The sequence below is a fragment of the Rhamphochromis sp. 'chilingali' genome (assembly GCF_963969265.1).
Source record: "Rhamphochromis sp. 'chilingali' genome assembly, chromosome: 7".
Classification (NCBI taxonomy): Eukaryota; Metazoa; Chordata; class Actinopteri; order Cichliformes; family Cichlidae; genus Rhamphochromis; species Rhamphochromis sp. 'chilingali'.
In genome coordinates this window covers 27,575,366-27,591,336 of record NC_137934.1, presented here as the reverse complement: position 1 = coordinate 27,591,336, position 15,971 = coordinate 27,575,366, and the positions used below count along the sequence as shown (strand labels likewise).

The following is a 15,971-nucleotide window of genomic DNA, read 5'->3' as shown; positions in this document are numbered from 1 at the left end:
GTGAATGACTGAAAAAATAAGAAAAGACCCTACTTAAAAGGGCTGAATGAGACTTCTGTCTGTACATAACAAGCAAATTTGAAACACCACAGTTTGGTGGTATTTCCCTTGGCAGAAACCGCTGAGTTTCATGTATTTTTGTTGTTGTTGTTTTAGGTTATATCTATAGGAACTGCACTGAGAAAGGATGGTCGGACTTCTACCCATCCTATGAAGAGGCCTGTAAGATTCCAGAGGATGAAGAAATCGAACCAGAGGTAAACATTGCTCATTCTCACTTAGAGATCCAAGACTATTTGCTGGATTTTTTTTTCTACTGATATTAAAAGAATTCATTGTGATAAAAATATTAAAGTTTTTTTTAATGATCTCAGCACCCTGCACATTTTTCAGCTACAGCCTTGCAGAAGACCATCTGGGTCGGTATATATTGTGATTTATTTACTATGTTTTGTTTGTTTTCATTTTATTTTAGTTTGCTATGTTGATTCCAGAGGTGGCAAAAGTGCAGATATTCTTTACTTGTGTACAGATACTATAAAAATACTATGGTAAACGTTTAAGTACCGAATCAACTTTTTTTACTCAAGTGAGAATGAAGTGGTGCAAGCTCTGAAATGTACTCAGAGAAATAAAGTTAAAAGTAGCTCCTTGAAAAATAATTCTACCAGATATTTTTGTACAAAGGGTAACTGAACTAAATGCTAATTCTAAAGAATGTGGTCAGATTGAATCTGTTATATAAGACACAAGCAGTAAAAAAGAATAAAAAAGAAATATTTTCTGTTGCCTACATTGTAAAGGGTGACTTTGCTTCCACATATAAACAGAAAAATACAGTAAGGAGTTCAAGTGGGATTCAGCAGCTGGGTGAACCCTACGACTACTTGTAGTAGCTCAGTGTGGGGACACGAATCACAACTCACAATATTTTCTAATGTGAGCTTCAGTAAATTGTCTTTGTGTACAGGTTGTGATCAGGTGACCTGCTGTGCTTTTTGGATTTACAAAGCCTAATTTAACAAGATATCAGCAGATGTTTCTAGCTAACCTGTTTACCCTGCACAAAACTACTGATAATTTTCATTTAGCATTTGAGTAACACAAATTTAATATACTTAGTTTGTTTTGCTGGACATTTCACAATATGAAACAATCCAAACACATATGTATATCTAATATGTAATTAAAAATGATGGCACTACATGTCAAATCTGCAGTTTATCAAGTATAATTGAGCGGTCCTTATCTATAAAAAAAATAAATAAGGGAGTCTCCAGAATTTTTTCATAGGGGTCGCCATCTTGGGGCAGCTAAAAAATATTGAGGTGGCATAACCAAAAACATAATTTCCATTTTTATTATGCTATTGTCAAATATAGTTTACTTGAAAAGTTTGGCAAAAAGGAGAAAGATAAAATAATAAATTTGTCTAGTTAATTTCCTGCTATTAAAGGTGATACCACTGAAAATATGTACATGTGAAAACCAGGTACTTGATTTTGAAATCCATAATACGTTTTAACTGACTGATCAATTGACTAGAAGTCCCAACCAACACTTTAATATTTCTCAGCAGAGCTGAGCAGAAGCAGCCTGAAGCGTCACGGTCAGCGGGAGCTGACTGTGTGCGGAGTAAGTAAACATCATTACAAAATAAAGCAAGGCGAATAGGGGCAAGTAAACTAAACTAAACTGTGAAGGACTGACTATAACAAACATGACATGAAAATAATTCTGAACATTATAAAGCAAAATAATTATACATGCAAGGAACTATGACGAGAAAACATGAACTGAGGAGAATCATGAAAATGCGTTAACCTGATGTGAGCTGGAGAGAAGGAAAACAGACGACCTGACACTGAACAAAGGAAGACAGGACTTAAATACACACAGGAGGTGATTGTGGAAGTGGAAACACATGGGGAAACAGCTGACTCAAATGAACATAATGACACCACAGGGGAAGAGTAAAACTAAACACATGGAACAAAGAAACATAAGACTTTTAAAATAAATCAGGAAACATTGAAGGATGTAAACATGACAACACAAGCTTGACAATATGGAACACACAGACATAAAACACATGACACAAAAACCAAGGACACAGATGATAGTAATTGCTGAACTGAAACTCAACTAGACCCTAAATAAGAATAACACAAGAACTTATAATCACAAACTTAACATAAGAACTCAAAAATACAGAGCGAACTGAAAATGTTGGGTCACAGACCCAGCCCCTGACATAAAGCTTCACTCTCCCAGAATGAAGTTAACTTGTTCAGGAAAGACAAATCAGTCCAAATCAAATTAGATCATGTAAGAGTGTGAAGTGTTTCCGGTCTCTATTTTGGGGGCTGGCCAGTGCAAACAATCCGGGTGATAACTGTGTGGAATCCTGTGAAACATGCTTTTTACGTTTTCTTCACAGGACTGCAAGAACAAGCATGTTTTGAATGTGATTCCTAATTAATCAAGTAGCCATGGATAACTGGAGAGGTGAAATATATTAATGCAGTTGCTGGTATTCTGGTCATCAGTGTTAATAATGAAACTGCTCCACCTATTTCTAAACAGATTTCTCCAGGGTTGGATTACAGTAAATTTGGTTCAGGTCGCATCAAATATAGTAGCTGCATTATTCAATGAACAACTCATAAAGACAAACATAATAAAACAGCAGATGGGTCATTATCTCGTCACATTATTGAACACTTGAAGGTTGTGAATGAGCGTTAGGTTAATACTTGCTGGTGTCTGTTTAGGATAATAGTTTGCCATTTCTGGACTGTGCTGTGCACACTGGGGAGAATGGAAAAGTCAGCATTTAAGTTTACCCCAAGCCCACACACACAGACCAGTATCTACTCTTTGACTCCCACCACCCTCTGGAGCACAGACATGGAGTAATCAGCACACTACAACACTGGGCAGAAAGCATTCCCACTAAGCCAGAAGGGAAATAAAAAGAACACATACATGTAAAGAAAGCTCTCAAAACACGTGGTTATCCCAAATGGGCTTTCATCAAGTCAGCAAAGATGGGTAGGAAAGAAGGTAAGGCACAAATTAGGGAGAAACAGGATGAAAAACGGAAAAGGTCACTCTTTCGAGGACGCCAATGTTCACATTTTGGACAGAGAAGGCAGATGATTTGAAAGAGGAGTGAAATAAGCCATCTATGTCCACTGTGAACAACTTGTTGAACAAATGCGGTGGTTTACAACACCAGCTGTCTGCCACCTACAGTGCAGTTTTGAGATCCCTTCCCTTAACCCCCACTCACTTCTCTTTTTTTTCAGACAACGTATTTCTCCAACTTCAAACAGGTGTACACTGCTGGCTACGCTACCTCCCTCATCTCTCTTATATCAGCTATTTTTGTCTTCACTGTCTTCAGGTAATGCTGGAGGTCTCATTGAAAAATATTAGACTCTTTTAGACTAAATGACTCTGAAATAAAATAGTATATGAACATTTATCCAAACAGATTAATTGAAGGTTCTTTTTTCTTCTACTCTTTAGGAAATTTCACTGCACCAGGAACTACATCCACATGAACTTGTTCTTCTCATTCATCCTGAGAGCGAGTGCTGTCTTTATCAAAGACGCTATCCTTTTTTCTGATGAAAACATGGACCACTGCTTTATGTCTACAGTGAGTATGTCATCTTCCATGCCCATCAAAGGCACTATATTTACTTAAGAAAACTGGCAGTAGGATTAAGGATAGTATGGTTATCTAAAAATAAACTAAAATTCAGCGTGACAAAACTATTTTACTTAAGTGAAAAACACATTAAAAACTAGGTTACAGAAAAAAACCCTCACTGAAATTATATTATGTGGTTACAAAATGAGCTAAAGTGGGAGATTGACTTAGTTTTTAGGGTTTGGAGGCATTGATGCATGTTGTTAATGATATATATATTTCATTCTCATTAAACATATAGCTCATAGACTCCAGTTCCCCCACGACAGAGATAGATGGGGGGATATGTGGATGTGTCTATGTGTCAGTGTGTCAGCTGTTTTCAAAAGGTCTCATTTGTATTGAAGCATCAATACAGAACATTGTAAGATTGACCATTTAAAATACTTATTTTAAATATTTTAAATAGTAAAACTAATACAGAAACTTAAAAACTAAAAAAAAATGTTTACATTTTTTTAATTATAAACTAGCTGAAACATAGCTTAACTAAAAGTAAAACCTGAAGATTGGGGTCATTACTCAAAACAAGTAATGCACTACAGCTTACACTTCACTTTTTAAAAGATTTTGTTTCTTCTGCTTATCTAGTGAAGGGTTACAAGGGTGCTCTCAAACTATGACTCTGTCCTGTCATAGTTTGAGAGGGAGGTACAACAGGCAGGTATGCAGACATCCATTCTGGGTTACATTCACCAGTCACCAGTTAGATGAGAAAACTGCAGTCCCCAGAGAGAATCCACAGAGGCACAAGGAGAAATATGCAGTCTCCACATAAAAGCGCACCACCTTGCTGGCCTTCACAGGGAAGGTTACTCCTTGTGGAAAATAATAAATTACACAACTTATTATATTTTTTATTTTGTTACTTGGCAACAGTGCCTGTGTAAATAGCAAACTAACATTAAAAATATGATATGTACACATATCATCCACTATTTCGGGACTGACCTCACTGACTGCTCTTTATGGTCCCCCTCTGATCCACTCTTGCAATAAGGAAGAACTAATGAGCATAATATCACTCCTCAGTTTTTAGAGTGCTTGGTCCCTTTTGTACTTCTGCAGCATGAATTAAACTCAATAAAAAATATAGCTTGGAACATTTTTTTCTATCCACCCAAGATGCAGATAATTAAATGATACTTAATTGTCAGTGTGGTACTTCAATTCAATTCAATTCAATTTTATATATATAGCACCAAATTACAACAACAGTCACCTCAAGGTGCTTTATATTATAAGGTATACCCTGCAGCAATACATAGAGAGAAACCCAACAATCATATGACCCCCTATGAGCAAGAGGGGCAGCTATCTGCTGCGACCAGTTGGTGTCAGAGAAGGAAGACAGAATAACAGACATGCTGTGGAAGAGAGCCAGAGATTAATAGTAAGTATGATTCAATGCAGAGAGGTCTATTAACACATAGTGAGTGAGAAAGGTGACTGAAGAAGAAATACTCAATGCATCACAGGAGTCCCCCAGCAGCCTAGAACTATTGCAGCATAACTACTAACTAGCATAACATACTAGGTAAATCTGTTGCAGGAAAAAAGGGGGATAAAATATCCATGTTTCAACTGCAAGGTTTCTTTAAACTGTAGCAATGAGTTTGGTTAGCTGTGTTTGGTTTTCTTGATATCGTCTCTGATGAGGTTAATAACTTAATATAAGAGCAGCAAGGAGCAACACTGAAATGCTGGGAATGGCTGAGCAAAGAGCCGGTGAGAGCATAAATGTGTTTCCCTTTGTGTTTTTCTCCTGATGAGGCTGTCTGGAGTGCTGGTAAGTGTGCCTCTTGTGTCGGTATGAGGGACCAGCACCAGAACATCAGCATGACTCGTAGAAATGCTTTGAGGCACAATGAATAGGTAATATGAAGGGAAAAAAAGCCTACTCATGACATCAACAAAAACACGGTTTAAAGAAAAATACAGTGGGCAAGGCTAGATATGGATAAGAAGATGGTTCTAGAACAGGATTCACAGTGAAATCTATCAATCAGTAATACATTATGTATTAATTACGAACTGTCCAGATGTATCAAATATCATGTACAAAAGGTTAGCAGCTAACTAGTGAAGAAAATAGAAGAAAATTACAGAAACAGGCAATGGAGAGCAAAACTAGAGCTAAAACACCTTGAATAGTTGGCATCCCTTCTGGTGGGAACTATCTAACTGAGGGTTACTCTTCAAAAACGTACAGGGAATTAGGCAACAGATTGCTAACAAGTCTAATTTAATATGCTATATGCATATAACATGCTTTTTAGCTTTCATAGTGTGAAGTAGGAAGTGGGCTCACCCAAGTATCCCAAAATTTTGTCCAACACCCGAAAGGTGACAATGACAGAGTAGCGAAAACTACAAGTAATGTTTGAAATACAGTGGGGCAAAAAAGTATTTAGTCAGCCACTGATTGTGCAAGTTCCCCCACTTAAAATGATGACAGAGGTCAGTAATTTGCACCAGAGGTACACTTCAACTATGAGAGACAGAATGTGAAAAAAAAATCCATGAATTCACATGGTAGGATTTGTAAAGAATTTATTCATAAATTAGGGTGGAAAATAAGTATTTGGTCACCTCAAACAAGGAAAATCTCTGGCTCTCACAGACCTGTAACGTCTTCTGTAAGAAGCTTTTCTGTCCCCCACTCGTTACCTGTATGAATGGCACCTGTTTGAACTCATCATCTGTATAAAAGACACCTGTCCACAGCCTCAAATAGTCAGACTCCAAACTCCGCCATGGCCAAGACCAAAGAGCTTTCGAAGGACACCAGGAAAAGTATTGTAGACCTGCACCAGACTGGGAAGAGTGAATCTACAATAGGCAAGCAGCTTGGTGTGAAAAAATCAACTGTGGGAGCAATCATCAGAAAATGGAAGACATACAAGACCACTGATAATCTGCCTCGATCTGGGGCTCCACGCAAGATCTCATCCCGTGGGGTCAAAATGATCATGAGAACGGTGAGCAAAGATCCCAGAACCACACGGGGGGACCTGGTGAATGACCTGCAGAGAGCTGGGACCAAAGTAACAAAGGTCACCATCAGTAACACACTACAACGGCAGGGAATCAAATCCCGCAGTGCCAGATGTGTTCCGCTGCTGAAGCCAGTGCATGTCCAGGCCCGTCTGAAGTTTGCCAGAGAGCACATGGATGATACAGCAGAGGATTGGGAGAATGTCATGTGGTCAGATGAAACCAAAGTAGAACTTTTTGGTATAAACTCAACTCGTTGTGTTTGGAGGAAGAAGAATACTGAGTTGCATCCCAAGAACACCATACCTACTGTGAAGCATGGGGGTGGAAACATCATGCTATGGGGCTGTTTTTCTGCCAAGGGGACAGGACGACTGATCCGTGTTAAGGACAGAATGAATGGGGCCATGTATCGTGAGATTTTGAGCCAAAACCTCCTTCCATCAGTGAGAACTTTGAAGATGAAACGAGGCTGGGTCTTCCAACATGACAATGATCCAAAACACACCGCCCGGGCAACAAAGGAGTGGCTCCGTAAGAAGCATTTGAAAGTCCTGGAGTGGCCTAGCCAGTCTCCAGACCTCAACCCCATAGAAAATCTGTGGCGGGAGTTGAAAGTCCGTGTTGCTCGGCGACAGCCCCAAAACATCACTGCTCTCGAGAAGATCTGCATGGAGGAATGGGCCAAAATACCAGCTACTGTGTGTGCAAACCTGGTAAAGATCTATAGTAAACGTTTGACCTCTGTTATTGCCAACAAAGGTTATGTTACAAAGTATTGAGTTGTATTTTTGTTATTGACCAAATACTTATTTTCCACCCTGATTTACGAATAAATTCTTTACAAATCCTACCATGTGAATTCATGGATTTTTTTTTCACATTCTGTCTCTCACGGTTGAAGTGTACCTCTGGTGCAAATTACTGACCTCTGTCATCATTTTAAGTGGGGGAACTTGCACAATCGGTGGCTGACTAAATACTTTTTTGCCCCACTGTATTACTGTTTCTGTTGCACAAATTAATCTTTTAAGATGTTTATAGGCAAGAAGGTAGATGTGTAAACTTCAAATATCTGTTCGATTTATCAAGACATGGTGTAAAAGTGCTCCAGTGTTTTCAGATAAGTCCCTTCCTGCTGGTCTAACAGCTAACTTGCTCCACCAGCTGTCAACTGACCAGAAGGTCAAGGCTCACTATACCCAACGAGAACGCTTATTTCAGGGACATCGTTTTAAGAACCCTCTGTGGCTTTCACCAATCAGTGGAAGTGAAAAGAAAGAAATAATTCACAAAGCTTCATAACCAGATTATTTAACAAATTTTAAGGATTACATAAGCACATAGGCTTTATGGAGTGTGATTTCTGCAACACTCAAAAGCCAACAACTCTGTGATGCATTGAGTGTTTCATCCCAGATGCCATGCTCCCCAAACACCATTTTGGCTGCCAGCTGTTTCAGAGTTCTGACATTTAGCGCACAGCAACAGAAAAAGACAAGAATATCAAAATTATTCTGAGATATAGACAGTGTACCAGTTTTGCTGGAGTTAAGGGAATCTAAATCCAATAACGTTTAGTTAAACAGTAACAGGCTTGAATATTATTTACAAGCAAAATAAATATCCCAAAGTCCTCATCTTAAGACTCAAGTATAAAATAAAGTTAATTTAATAAGTCCCTTAAGACAAAGGCAATTTATTGGTAATATAATTTATAAACTTCAATTAGCCATTAAAAGCCCGTTTCCATTTTGGAATAGCAAAAGAGCATTTACAAGAGAGTGACACGATGAATGAATTAAAATCTGTGGGAGAATTCGTCAACACCAAAAATGATGGTAGAAGTAGAACTTCGAGGTCAAAGTCAGCATGCTTTTTAAGTCGGTTCTTTTAGATTTGACAAAAGATTTTATGCATGCAGTGTGTTTTAGTGACCATTCAAATTCAATCAGATATACCATCTTAAAATGAGCAACATGACAATAAGATAAGATAAGATAAGATAATACATAATGTAGATGCTGCAGGTGGATTCAGATTCAGGTGAATAGTCTTTTGTGATTAGTTAATGAAACTGAAATCCCAGCTACATATGGGGGTCCCCGCTATGATGTCACTCACTTGTTGCTAAAGTCCTGTTGTTTATATATTAATGACAGTTGATGATTTATCCTTCTTTTTGATTCAAGTGGTAGCTCTGGAATGCAGCTCCATTGCTATCTCCTCTTCTTTGTAAACAACCTGCAGATTTATACAATACTCTGGCATTGCTCCCCTTCCTCAATCAGGAGGTCTAATCCCTGTTGCTCATTCATCTGCTTGTTAATAAGGAAGTTAAACCGGTCTACTACTTGAGTCCTCTCACTCTTTTAATGGCACATGTTATACTTAGTAGGACTCAGAAATTAGTGACTGACACCATAAAGCCACCAGGAAAGTGTTTACTGAAGAAGCTAAAGGCCATTATCTTCTATACATCTTGACTTCTTTTTGCAACCGCCACCTACTGTTTATTAAAGAGGTGCAGGTTTAAGGTGAAATATGACCGTCTTGTTTGACTACCATTATAATAAACTATATTTGAACCATTCCAGAAATATTATAGTGTTAGTAAGAGGAGGATGAGACTGATCATTAATTATAATGAGTATAAATAAATACAATGCAAAACCCATGACTTCAAGCACATGTGAAGGGAAATGGATGTTTCCCTGTAACACTAAAGTCTTATGTTTTTTATAATTCTGAACATCACTGTGGCTCATAAATTGATGTTTTTTATTGTTGCTGTCCCTGTAGATAAATGAGCCCTTCAGATGAATCTGATGTTCACGAATCTTTTTGTTTTTTTGTCCCACAGACATCCTGTAAATCAGCCGTGGCCTTCTTCCAGTTCAGTATCCTGGCTAACTACTTCTGGCTCCTGGTGGAGGGCATGTACCTGCAGACACTGCTCACTCTCACATTTGTCTTCCAGAAGAAATACTTCTGGTGGTACATACTTATTGGCTGGGGTGGGTACCTCACTTGTCATCATCCCTGTCTATCATATGTCCCTGTTTCCTTTCATTTGATTTCCTGTTTTTCCTCTTGCTCCACTTTAGTTCTTTTCCTAATGATCAGGTCACTCTGTTTGTGCCTCCCAGGTCTCCCGACAGTAATCATAACAGCTTGGATTCTAACTCGAAACTTCTACGACAACAGGGGGTGAGCAACGGCTGCAGGAAATCAAGACAATATCAAATTAGAGAAAATTTAAATAACAAAAATGATAGTAACACATACTCACTCAAATAACTTTAGACTAAACATAAAATGTTAACAAAAATAACATATTTTGTGATCTAGTCTTTGTGGCAAAAAAAGGCTTTTTGATAATATATTCATTTGTACAGTAATTCACACCCACAGTGCTGTACAAAACTCTCGAGGATGACTCATTTCTTTATTTTTTGCAATGAAAGCAGGAAATAGTTGGAGAAAGTTATTGGAACATGTTTGAATACAAGTGAAAACACAGTATACAAGGAAAAATTAACAAGTTTGTACAATTCTAATGAACTTGAAAGTGAATATTTGCTATGACTTTGTTCTTTAGCATTGAAACCTCTTTGGCAAGTGTTCTTGTAATTTTTTTTTACTTCAGGATTAGTTTTCCGGGCTTCTTTGAGAACACTCCAAAGTTCTTCTTCGGAAATTGACTGCTTTTGCATTCTCTGTCACCTAAATTAGAGCGTCCACCATGTTTTACAAATGACTGTAGATACTCCCCTGACCTCCTCTTTATGGAAATATGATGATTCATCACTACACTAATATTGACAGTTTCAGTGCAGTCCTTGTGCCATTGTGCATACCTGTCTTTTCTCCTGGTTCTGTTCCTTAAGAATGGCTACCAACATTCAACTGAGACCATTTCTGGTGAATCTTCAGTTAACAGCAGATGGCTCAACTGAAGGGGCTGATGCTTTTCTCACATCCTGTGTCAGGCTAGTAACAAATTATCTAAAGGGGAAGCTTATCTAAGGTTTAATTCAATTCAGTTTTATTTATATAGCACCAAGTCACAACACCAGTTGACTAAATGTACTTTATATTGCAAGGTAAAAACCCTACAACGATACAGAGAAAACCCAACAATCAGATGACACAAGCAAACACTTTGTGACAGTAGGAAGGAAAAACTCCCTCCTAACATTATTGAATCTCTGCTAAAACCAGGCTCAGGGAGGGAGAGCCATCTGCAGCAATAGGTTGGGTTGAGGAGGTTAAAACGGGACAAAAGACACACTGTGGATAGTGTAAAAAAGCAAATAGGGTGTCTGTCTCTCCATTTGTAATATAACATTGATTTTTGCAAAGTTGTCTGTTATATGTAAACACAACACTAGTTCTTCCCATAAATTATGTGTATTTTTATACCTGTATGATTCATGTTAGTAGGAAGTGGCTTAACAAACAAACAAAAAATAATTTGAAGATGGCCAGGACTGCAGTCAATACCACCTTCACAAATGACATTATTATAAGAAAATCTGGTTCCTTGGAAGCAAACTATGAAGAAATGTGGAGTGGCTCAAGATATTTGCACAGTACTAAAAATGTATTAGCTTATTACTATTGGTTTTAAGCTTAATATATATTGTTGATTGTTCAAAGATACTATAAACAGCCTTGTAAGCCAGTGGTAACACACATTTCTGCCTGTTGTGTGTCTCAGGTGCTGGGATGACACAGATGTGGCCTTTATCTGGTGGATCATAAAAGCTCCAATAACGGCATCACTACTGGTGAGTACAGTAAAAGTGGGAGCCATTGCTGGATTATCAGAGTCCTCAATCTTGGCACAGTCCTGCATTTTGACTCTGTGGCTGCTATTGCAGACACTTATCTTGTCTTCACACTAGGAGCGACAATAACAAGTCAGGGAGAGTTGAGTCATATTCTACCTGGTCAATGCACAGAAGGTCAACAGAAATGACTAAATCAGAATCTCTCTGGTTTTCCTGCTATTGTGTTATGTTTGTTTCATTAAGACTATTATTACAGCTCTCATATCCCTCCTGACTCTAGAATTTATTATATTATATGTTCATATTATAACTTTTTCTCTCTGCAGTGTTATAAAGTGCCTTTACACTGTGGTACTTGTTTCAGTTTATTGCATCATATGTTGGTGTGTGTATATGTGTGTTTACAGTGGGGGTACAAATTCTCAATTCTTACTCATATAATTTGCCCTTGACTTGCCACTGAAGGGAATCACGTCTAGATTCCAAACCTCTCCTTGCACATGCGCAGTCACTAAAATCTTACTTGATTATTTTTCGACTTCTTTAAGGGCATCTGCTCGTGCAGTGGCTTTTTTGGTCTCTCTTTTACCGTTTCCAGCATTGCTATTTTTAGATCGCTCCATGAAAGTCAAATTCAAACCACTCATACATGTATTTTGCAATTTTACCAATGACCTTAAACTCAGTAAGTGTCAACTTCCTCACAAAAATGGATTTTGGCCATCATAATTGGTGATAAACAGTAAATCTTGATCCAGAAACCAAACAGTTGTCAATGAAAGACTCTACAGCAGGGGTCCCCAATTCCAGTCCACGAGGGCCGGTATCCCTGCAGGTTTTAGGTGTGTCCTTGATCCATCACAGCTGATTTAAATGGCTAAATGACCTCCTCAACATGTCTTGAAGTTCTCCAGAGGCCTGGTAATGAACTAATCATGTGATTCAGGTGTGTTGACCCAGGGTTAGATCTAAAACCTGCAGGGACACCGGTCCTCGTGGACTGGGATTGGGGACCCCTGCTCTACAGTGTCCAAAGGTGGTGCATCTGGGATATTCAGCAGAAATGTTTCATTATTTGGTTGCTCTTGTGTGAATGGGAAACAGCTGGAGCTGAGACTGGTGAGTGGCAGCTTGGTGTCTGCAGTGGGGCTGGCTGTCTGGAGCAGCAGTTGAGGGTATGTAAGGGATGAGACTGAATTGAACTCTGGTGAATAAGGCCGGATGGGATTAATTGACTACAATTGTCTTTCCATCTGGGTCATGGAGATACACATGCTTGAAACTGTTCGAGACTGCAGCATTTTAGGACAGCTGGAAATGATTCCTACTAGCTGACAAACCCACTGAGAGAGGCTTGTCCATAGATTTTTAAACTGGGGAGGAAATCCTAAAGATCCTCATATCTCCCCAGAGATCTTCTGGGTCCATGTTTAGTGCCAATGTTTTGTCATAAATTTCAACGTTTTTGACTAAAATGCAGACATATGAAGACAGGCAAACAAGCCTTTACTTTAGCTGAGAAGCAAAAAATTCACTGGGAGAATAAACAAAATCCAGAACTGGCAAGAAATATGCAGGAGAGAATAACAGACACTGACAGAAAGGACCAATAAGAAGACAGCGCTATGTATACACAGAAGGACAATCAGGGAAAGGGGATACAGCTGGGAAAAACAGGTGCAGACAATCAAGACAACCAGACAGCAGGGAATGTAACAGTAAATGCAAACCACTACAGACAAGTACAGCTACCAAAATAAAACAGGAAGAGAGAATGATAGCTAAATGAGGAAATCCTGACACATGAATGAACTAAATCTAGGGGCATTTATATGAGTGTAAAACAGAATAACTTGAACTAAACACTTAAAACAGAAAATACTAAGGAATAATACATCCATGTAGAGACGCTGTGAAACTTTGAGGCTTCTTCCTGATTGTACTGAAAAAACAGGCAAAGCTTCAAAGTCTCAAAGGCAGATACTACTAGTATCTGTCTACATCTAGTGCTCATGTGCAATTATAACAGCCACAAATTTCCAAATGATTCACACAATTCAGTGATTCCAGTTCCAAAACAAAAGAGATAAATTAAATCTTAAGAATCAGAATACTTTATTAATCCATAGGGAAATTGTGTGGGTTACAGTTGCTCCAAGACAGTAACAGTAACAGACTAAACTATTTAAACAATACAATATGTTACAGATTTTGCAAATTTAAGAAATAGCACCAATATATAAAAATCACTCAATTATAAATATCAAGGATTAACAGGGGTGGTTATAAATAGATATCAAGAATATTGACAAGAATATTACAGAGTAGAAAAGAGCATATGCAAAAAGGGTGTAACTATTGCTGTGTTTACAGTGTATTTGATGGAGGAGTTCTGCAGGGAGACGGCCAGGAATGATTTCCTGTGTCGTTCAGCAGCATCTTCCTTCTAAGAATTATTGACCACACATGAAAGTGCTACAACATTTTGAAATGTCAAGTTGCTAATAAAATGTTTAACACTGGAACCACGATGGAGTCATTTGAACCCGTAGGAATTAATGCAACACCACTTTTCCAGGATGCTGGGTTGACTAGCAAAACTTACTGTTCAGAGACATTTTGACATAAAGACTCACAAGATTTTTTTTAAAATATATATATATATAAGAGGTTGTAATTAGATAAAAGATTAATAATTAGGCTACTGCAGGCCTGAATGGGTAGTACAAAAACATGATTTCCTGCATTTAACTGTTGTAAATTACTTATTTATTACTTATCAAACCCGTCAAACATCCTCTCATGAATGATATCGAGTCATTTTGAGGTGAAAGAGCATTCCTCTCACAGGGTAGAAGCTGCAATCAATTTAGGCAAAGTCAGTTTTTTAATATTCTTTGTTTATCCAGGTATAATTCAATTCAATTCAATTCAATAAAACTTTATTGATCCTGAAGGTTGACCCCGAAGGAAATTGGGTTAAGGCTGCCAACCTTTGCCAGCGCCGACTTACCCTTCTGACCATACATACATTACACAAACATCACATGGGGAAGACAGGTCAGAGAGGTATAACAATGGAAAATGCACCACATGAGGAAAGATAAGCAGAAAAAAAATAACTCCCCTCAGACTGAGCTCCAATAGGGAGATCAGTTTGAGAACAGAAAAAAACACCTCTGCACATAGCACCTGAAAAAAACTCTAAATACGCCAAAGAAACACATGACAAGCAACAGGGGTGGGTAAAAGGTGAGAGACAGCCGACTTAGACAGTACATCCGGGCCTGCACCCTTTGCGCTGGTCTCCATGATCCACCATCAGCATCGGAAGGGAATAAGCGTCGAAGGCGTTTGGAAAGGGAGGGGGGATGAGTGTGTGCATATCAGTGTATATGTATGTGTGTGTGTGTCCAGAGTTCAGCTGAGACAGTGTCCTTCGCCCTGCCAGGCTAAGTAAACAGTCTTTCAGCCAACCCAGGTGGCCTTGCATGGAATGGGAAGGAACAGTCTAAACACAGTCGTTATCAGGGTGTTTTTTGTTCGGCTCCAGCCTTGCAACTGCAGCTGGCGCAGAGAGGGTATCCACATGAAGTGATGGTGCTTTTTACTTTAGTGCGAACAACTCATATGAATTTCAAAGCTGTTCTAACAGTCCAACACTGGTCTCTCAATCTCCTGTTGGAGAGCCTTGAGCTTTCTATGATGTTATCCAAACTTACGTTCCGTGATGTTGTCATTCTTTTTGCTCAAAGAGCAGGTTCTGAGAACTCACGACCGCAGTGCACTTCCCCAAGATGTGATCGAATTTGCGCTCAAAGGTGTTATTCGAGCTAGTCCCTCAAGATGTAATCCAGTAAATGCTTAATGGAATTAAAAATGTCTTTTTCAAAAGAAATCTGTCCTCAAAGGCAGCAGAAATTACAATAATTATGCCACTGTGAAGTGGCTTAAAGGGACTAGATTGATTATAATGTAGCTCGCACAATAGGTAAAAGGCAGAGTTATGAAGATGCTGGTAAAACAGGTATTTTTTTTACAGGCTAACCCCTTGATAACTTCTGCTGGCTACAGGCATAATAAACATATCAAAGTTTTTAGACATAACAAAGTAAGTATGAGTTGTTAAAACCAATAATCAATCAATAATTGATCTTTTTTAAAATTCAAAAAGAAATTAGATGGAAATAGTCAGGATGATCCCACCTGGCAAATCTAGTGTTTAATGTGTCGTCCTGTTATCAGGCTACTTAAAACATCATTTAACCCTTGTGTGGTGTTCGTATTTTTGTTACTCAGCCAGTGTTCATGGGTCTGGTGGACCCGCTAGAGTTTTGGCTTTCCAAATTAACACTATCAAACAATTTTATGTTAAATTACTCAACAGATGTTTACTTCATCCCAATTACAAGACATATGAACAGCAAACATGGTTAATTTTTTCCCTTTACCTTTGT

The 15,971-nt window shown here is 38.4% G+C and overlaps 1 protein-coding gene across 1 annotated transcript in view; it reads left to right on the top strand.

Annotated features, from left to right (window-relative positions):
- Window positions 1-15,971, top strand: part of ghrhrb (growth hormone releasing hormone receptor b) — a 71,612-nt gene that overhangs the window by 52,102 nt on the left and 3,539 nt on the right. Inside the window, exons 4-9 of the mRNA XM_080888071.1 lie at window positions 157-257; window positions 3,312-3,409; window positions 3,535-3,667; window positions 9,582-9,735; window positions 9,868-9,928; window positions 11,442-11,511. Coding sequence (XP_080744197.1) covers window positions 157-257; window positions 3,312-3,409; window positions 3,535-3,667; window positions 9,582-9,735; window positions 9,868-9,928; window positions 11,442-11,511 — 617 coding nt within the window. The remainder of the gene's footprint in view (window positions 1-156; window positions 258-3,311; window positions 3,410-3,534; window positions 3,668-9,581; window positions 9,736-9,867; window positions 9,929-11,441; window positions 11,512-15,971) is intronic.